Genomic DNA, 6,771 nt, shown 5'->3' on the forward strand with positions numbered 1-6,771 from the left:
GGGGAGAAGGGTGCAACAATGAATGAATGAATGGAATCCCAAAATCTCTGTAGATGTTCATTGAAATGAAAAATAAACAACCTAAATTTAAAAAAAAAAAAGAAAAAGAAAAAGGATTTCTGGTCCTTTGCCAGTCCCAAAGTACTGAGGGTGCTCCAGCCCAGCTCCCATGTTCTTGGCTGAGGACTACACAGACCGGGCTCCTCAGTGTTGCTAAGGGCTGGTGAGATTAACACCTTGTAGCTCTCAGGAGCCTTGTAGTCCTTCCAAGGTTAGGTTTCAGAGAGTTCTTCCACTTTTTGGATTTCAGTGACAGATGATTTAAAAAGTGAGTCCTATGTTGAGAGACTTCTTAGTCTCTTTTTCTTGATCTATTTTCAAAATATATACTTATTATTTCTCTCAATTCCTAGGAATTCTTTGATGTGTGGCCTGTTTTGATGGGTGAGGCTCCACCTTACACTGGTCCGAAGACTCCGGATGGAAGGGTAAGTCTCTCCCTATGATTTTCAGTGTAATTGGATGTTTAATGAAATATAAATGCAAGATACCATGGACCTTGCTGAGGGAGTCTTTAAAATCATACATCTTTATCGTAATGATATATCAGAGAAGCTTCAGGTGGGTAGTCTCCCTTGAAAATGGTAACTGCTCATATTTGCCAAGCTCTTTAATTAGCAGAGTGTTTTTAATATTTTGCTGTATTTTCAGCATGACCTGGTGTCAGGTAAAGCAAGCAGGAAGAGAACTTTGTTCCAAGAAAAATGAGCTTGAGAGAGTTCATTCCTCAGGAGGTTTCCCCCCCTCTCTTTTATTTATTCATTGTTGCACATTTTCTCCTCCTCTTCCTTCCCCCTCTCTTAACCCACCCCCAAAACACCCCTTGTTCCCGAATGTTTTCATACATATAATGCATAATCATATATTCCTTTTTATTTGTTCTTGATTATTGTTTTTTCAGTTGTTTCACATGTATGTGACAGACAATGAATAAGGTAAACTGAAGAAGAATTATTACCTTTACATTGAGATGTTGATGAAAAATATTGACTATACCATGGACTGCCAAAACAATAGATCTGTCTTAGAAGAAATACAATCAGAATAAGTATTAATAGCACAGATGGTGAGACTTGGATAGGTTATCAGGAAGGGATGGTCCCTGGAGAAGGACATCATGCTTGGTAGAGTCTCAGTGAAAAAAAGAGGAAGTCCGTCAGTGAGATGGAGTGACTCATTGGTTGCAACACTTGTGCATCTGTTGTGAGGATGGTGAACTGCAGGGCTAGGTGATGCTTCCTTCAGTAGGATGTAGGGTCGTGATAAGTCACAACCTTCTAAATGCTGCCTAGAACAGCAGTGCTGAAGTGCACTAGCCTTGGTGCTGCATACTTGGGTTTGATTCCGCAGCTTATTAGCTTTGCAACCTTGGACAAGTCAGGATAGTTTTTGGCTTCTCAATTTCATTTCCTGTGAAATGAGTTTGGTAATTTGGGGCCTTATGTATTTGTTCTAGGACTGTATAAGATAATACATGAAAGGTGCATAGCCATGAGTTCTACCTTGGATATAGTGAGTGCCCAATTAACAGCAGGGAACTCAGGTGGCCTAGTGTCAGGGAGTTATGCTGCCAAGCCAAAGGCATGCAGTTTGAATCCACTAGATGCTTCACTGGAGAAAGAGAAACAATATCCTTCCATGGGATTTACAGTAGCTAAAAATCCCCTAGAGGGTCAGCTATGAGTAACACATATTCCTTTTAAACAGTTCTTCCCCTCATCTGTTCTAATGCAGTGTTTATCATCTAGCCACTGCTTTCCTCTCCAGTCCCCCATATCTGTCTTATTTTATAACAACAGTGTTATGTAGTATTTATTGATTTGTGACTGAGATATTTTACTCAATACAATGTCCTCAAGCCACCTTCTCTTCAGGAGTTTAGAATCATAGACAGCAAAGCTTGGAAAGAGGCGTAAAATAATCTGGCACATGCAAATTTGTAGCTGGAAGGCAAATTCTAGCAAACAGGTATACTTACCTGACATCATAGATGATTTTTAAAAAATAATTTTTATTTTATACTGGTTTTCTTACAAAATTTGTACACATAGTGCTTCGTTTGTATACATTGTGTTAACGTACTTTTCCATTCACATTGTGTTTCATACGATCATTCCCATATGTTGTGTTTTATAAAATTAATCTCCATTGATCCATGCCCACGATTACCCTGCCTTTTCATGTCCCCACTAGATCTCTCCTGATTCCATCATCCCCTCCCTCTGCACATCTAACTCTGCCACCTCAAAAGTTGCACAGATTTTTAAAATCGTACCTTGTTTTTAATTTGAACTGGTGACTAATATGAGTTATTTCTGTTGTTATGTGCCATTCAGTTGCCTGGACCCATAACAACCCTATGTACAACAGCTCTGAACCCTTCCCAATCCTGAGCCAGTCTCACTAATTCCAAACCCCATTGCCCCAGTTACTGTGTCAATCCATCTCATTCGGGGTTACTTCTCCTGTGCTCTCCCTCCACTCTCCCAAGCATGATGTCCTTCTCCAAGGACCAGTCCCTCCTGGCCACGTGCCCAAAGTATGTGAGATGGCGCTTCAAAATCTTAGCCTCCAAAGGGGAAAGTTGGTTTCACCCTCTCCATGACAGACCTGTTTGTTTTCTTGATGGTCCATGGTATGTATGTTCAAGACTCTTCTTCAGAACCACAATTTGAAGACATTGATTCTTCTTCTGTCATCATTAGTCATTATCCAGCTCTCCTGATGTATAGCAAATAACTGCAGAGACCATGGCCTGCAAAGATCAGGCGCACCTTAATCTCTAGACTGACAGCGTTACTTTCCCTTACTCTGGAGAGGTCCCTGACAGCACATTTCACTAATACAATGCGCTTTTGATTTCCTGGCTGCTGGTGCAAAGCCAAGTAAGCTGTTATTGTTAACAACCTCAATCTCTTCTTCATCTATCATGGTGCTGCCAATTGGCTCAGTGGTGAGAATCTTTGTTTTCTTGATGTTGAGTTTCAATCCATATTGAAGCCTACAGTTCTTGAACTTCTGCAGCAAGTGCTTCAGGCCCTCTTCAGTTTCAGCAAGGAAGGTAGTGTCATCTGCGTAATGTAGATGGTTGATGAGTCTTCTTCCAATCCTGACACCACATACCTCCTCATAAAGCCCTTGCTTCCCTAATGATCTGTCCTGCATATTGATTAAAAACTTATGGAGACAGGATGCATCCTTGTTGTACTCCTTTTCTGATTTCAAACCAGGTAGTGTTTCCCTGCTCTGTTCTGAGGACTGCCTCCTGGTCCAAGTATAGGTTTTGCATAAGCACAATCAAGTTTCTGGGATTCCCGTTTTCTTTAAGGTTAGCCATAATTTGTATGATCCACACAGTCAAATGTCTTTGCATAGTTAATGAAACACAGATAGACATTCCTCCAGTGCTCTTTGCTTTCTGCCAAGATCCCTCTAATATTGGCAAAAATGTCTCTAGGGCCAGTTGTCAATTAATGGCAAAGTATTTCCAGTTGTGACAAGCAGCACTTACCACCATCTGATTTAGGATTTTATTTGTATGTCTTATGATTAGTAACATGTACTTCATACTATGTTGCAGCACATTATTTGCTGATAATTAACATTCCCAGATACTCATTTACAGAAGTTCAATTATATGATTGACTCTTCAAAACATGCTATATTGGGAGCTCTGGGGCTTTTTGGTAAGGAGTTGTGCTGCCAACTCTGCAGAGTGCTGCCTCCTGCCCCCTCCAGGAGGAAATTTCTCTCTACCAAAGTCCCTGCAGATAAGGTAGCTGTCTTTACCCTTAGAACTGCCTATCGGGTTCAATAACACTGTTTTAAAAGATTTTTAACAAAATTTGTCATGTATATCTGTCTGGGCACAAGTGTATCTATGTGTGTGTGTGTGTGTGTGTGTGTGTGTGTGTATATATATATGTTTCATGTTTCTGTAATGATCTCAAATCCTGTCAGTTACAAGCACTGTGACACTGTCAAAAGTCCTGTGTGTCAGCATTCATAATAATGAGCTTAAAAGTACATCTAGCTTTATGAAGCTAACATTAAGCATGAGTTATTAGAAACAGGTAAGTCATTAGAAAGTTATTTAGAAATCTTTTTAACTTAGTCACAGAAGCATGTGATGTATGTAAAGAACATAAAGTTTAAGATCACTTTGACCCCCTATTCTGTGACACAAGATATGTTGTTGTTGTTGATTGCTGTCAAGTTGAGCATGACTCATAGTGACCCCATGAACAAAAGGCCTGAAGCCCCTCTACAGCTCTCGACATTTATCAAAGTTCATAGAGTTTCCGGAGGCATATTGTTTAGGAAGTGGATGCCACTCCTGCTTCCAGCAAGATAGTATAGACATGATCAATTCCTCAATAATCTCTGATCCTGAAGAAAAGAAACACCATTCAGTGGAGAAAAAAACATAACGTACTAGTCTTTGTCACACTGCCTTTGTCAGCCAAGTCGACAAATTCACACAGAAAGCCCAAGATCCTGCTCTCTCACTGAGAGATGACGGAAGTGGAGTTGAAATCTGTCTGCAGTTGTTGACCTTGCACCTCCACTATGTTCAAGCCAGGGTGAAGCCTATCTCCTGAAAGCTCTCATTAACGGCAAAAGCCTAAAGTTTAAACAGTCGGACTCTAGCCACTGAACTTTGTAATTGTAATTGTTAATTCTAATTCTCTGAGATTAAATGAATGTTGTAAGGTCTTTCTTGCACGCCTTCCCGTGATTCTACAAGAAATGAGAGGTTTATGCGTGACAAATATAAGTTGCTGTCTGTCAATTTTCTAACATCAAGTCCTGTACCCATGTATATGTATGTGTATGGACAAGTGTATGCACATATATTTTACCATCACATCCTTGACAATTTATCAGCACATTCCTGGCAAGCAAAAAGAAAAGTACATAGGGGCTTAATTTGTTTAAGCCTTCTCTTAATAGTAGGTTGTCTCAGATTATAAAAGGAGAATGGCTGAGGCTTCTGGTTGAGGAAAACAGTGCTTCTATCTTCATTTGGGAGTTTATCTGGAAGATCTGTGACTACTGGGTCAAGGGATGTGGACGGTTTTTTCACTGAGAGCCATTGTTAATATGTGACCACAATCTTAGGATCACAGCTGGGAGGACTTTTATGGGCTTCAGGTGTTTTCCCTTCCTTATTTCCTTAGATCCCAGAGTCCATAGTACTGCCTTGGCCAGGGGCAAATAGGGGAGGAGAAAGACAACAAAGGTAGTGAGGAGAAAAGAGGGTTTGCATCAGGGTAGCTCTTTTTTCCTCAGCTAACTACAATTTGTCAATACATTATGACTTTTGTATAATTAACAAAACTCAGGTAAATAAATGTGTTTCTGATATTTTGAGACTTATTAATGAAAGAAAATTTCATCAAGAAAGCAAAAATCTCCACCCTTGGACCAAAACACAATAGTATGATAGATCGAGGAAAGATTGACTGTCAATGACTTCATCTTACTTGGACCCATAATCATTTGGTACCAGCAGTCAGGAGATCAGGAGATATATTGTACTGGGAAAGTCTGTAGTCATAGATGTCTCCAAAGTATTGAAGAGCAATGATGTCAATTTGAGGATTAAGGTGTGCCTGATTCAGGCTGTGATCTTTTGTCTCTTTCTTTTCTTTTTTTAAAAATAAATTATTAATTTCAATGAAAATTTACAGAGACTTTGGATTTCTATTCATTCATTGTTGCCTTTTTCTCCCCTCCCAACCCTCCCCCCTAGCACACTACTCTCTTGGAAAAGTAAAAGAAAAACCCTTTCATTGTTTTACAATCCCTCCCCCAGGTCCACTCCATTATGTAGCCTTCGCTCTGGACTCCTGTCATGACAAAAATACCCAATCACTTACCCCTTTTAAACAGTTTTCTCCCTCATCTGTTTCAATGCAATATGTATCAGAGAGCTGGACAATGACTAAAGATGATAGAAAAAGAATTGATGTCTTTGAAACTGTGACATTGGAGAAGCGTGCTGAATATTCCGTGGACTGCCAAAAGAACAAACAGATGTTTTATAGAGAAAGTACATCCAGAGTGCTCCTATTCAAGCAAGTTTTCAGAGGCTGTAAATTGACCACCTTTCTTTGGCAAAGCAGACTGGTGGATTCAAACCATGTGCCTCTGGGTTGGCATTGCAACTCCTCACCACTAGATCACCAGAGCTCCCTTCTCTAAAAGTAGATCTGTTCAGTTACTTTGCTCCTTGGTATGCAATTGAATAATTGCAGATAGTTCTTTCTCACCAACACTCGGGGGGAAATCCCTTGATGTTTCTAGAGACACTGAATGCATGTACGATGGCAGGTTAGCAACCATTTGAAAATGGAAGAATTAAAAAAAAAAAGAAAAGAAAAGAAAATGGAAGAATTCAGTCCCAGAGAAAGAAAAGGACTCGTCATAGTGAGATAGTAAACCAGAGGCAGAACCTAGGCCCTTGATTCTTAGCTCGGTGCTCTTTCTTCTCTGTCACTTAAGACTAGTAACTTAGAACTGTGTTGACCATCTAACCATCAGCCTAGATCACGCTAGCCTTGAGCAAGACTACTTCAAACATGGCCTCTGGGCTTGAACCATTCTGGATGCAATTTGTTTCCAGACTAGGATGATAGACAAACAGAAATTGAGAGTCAGTGTTTAGAAATTTTTATAATCATTAGACTCTTTTAGACCATGTCTATT

At 39.9% G+C, this 6,771-nt stretch overlaps 1 protein-coding gene across 2 annotated transcripts in view; it reads left to right on the plus strand.

The window, feature by feature from the left end:
* Window positions 1-6,771, plus strand: part of PDE6A (phosphodiesterase 6A, cGMP-specific, rod, alpha) — a 121,973-nt gene that overhangs the window by 39,585 nt on the left and 75,617 nt on the right. For both annotated transcript variants that reach the window (XM_006893703.1, XM_006893704.1), the window contains one exon: window positions 414-488. In XM_006893703.1, coding sequence (XP_006893765.1) covers window positions 414-488 — 75 coding nt within the window. The remainder of the gene's footprint in view (window positions 1-413; window positions 489-6,771) is intronic.

The sequence above is a fragment of the Elephantulus edwardii genome, unplaced genomic scaffold (assembly GCF_000299155.1).
Source record: "Elephantulus edwardii isolate Elephantulus edwardi_28Jun2011 unplaced genomic scaffold, EleEdw1.0 scaffold00130, whole genome shotgun sequence".
Taxonomy (NCBI): Eukaryota; Metazoa; Chordata; class Mammalia; order Macroscelidea; family Macroscelididae; genus Elephantulus; species Elephantulus edwardii.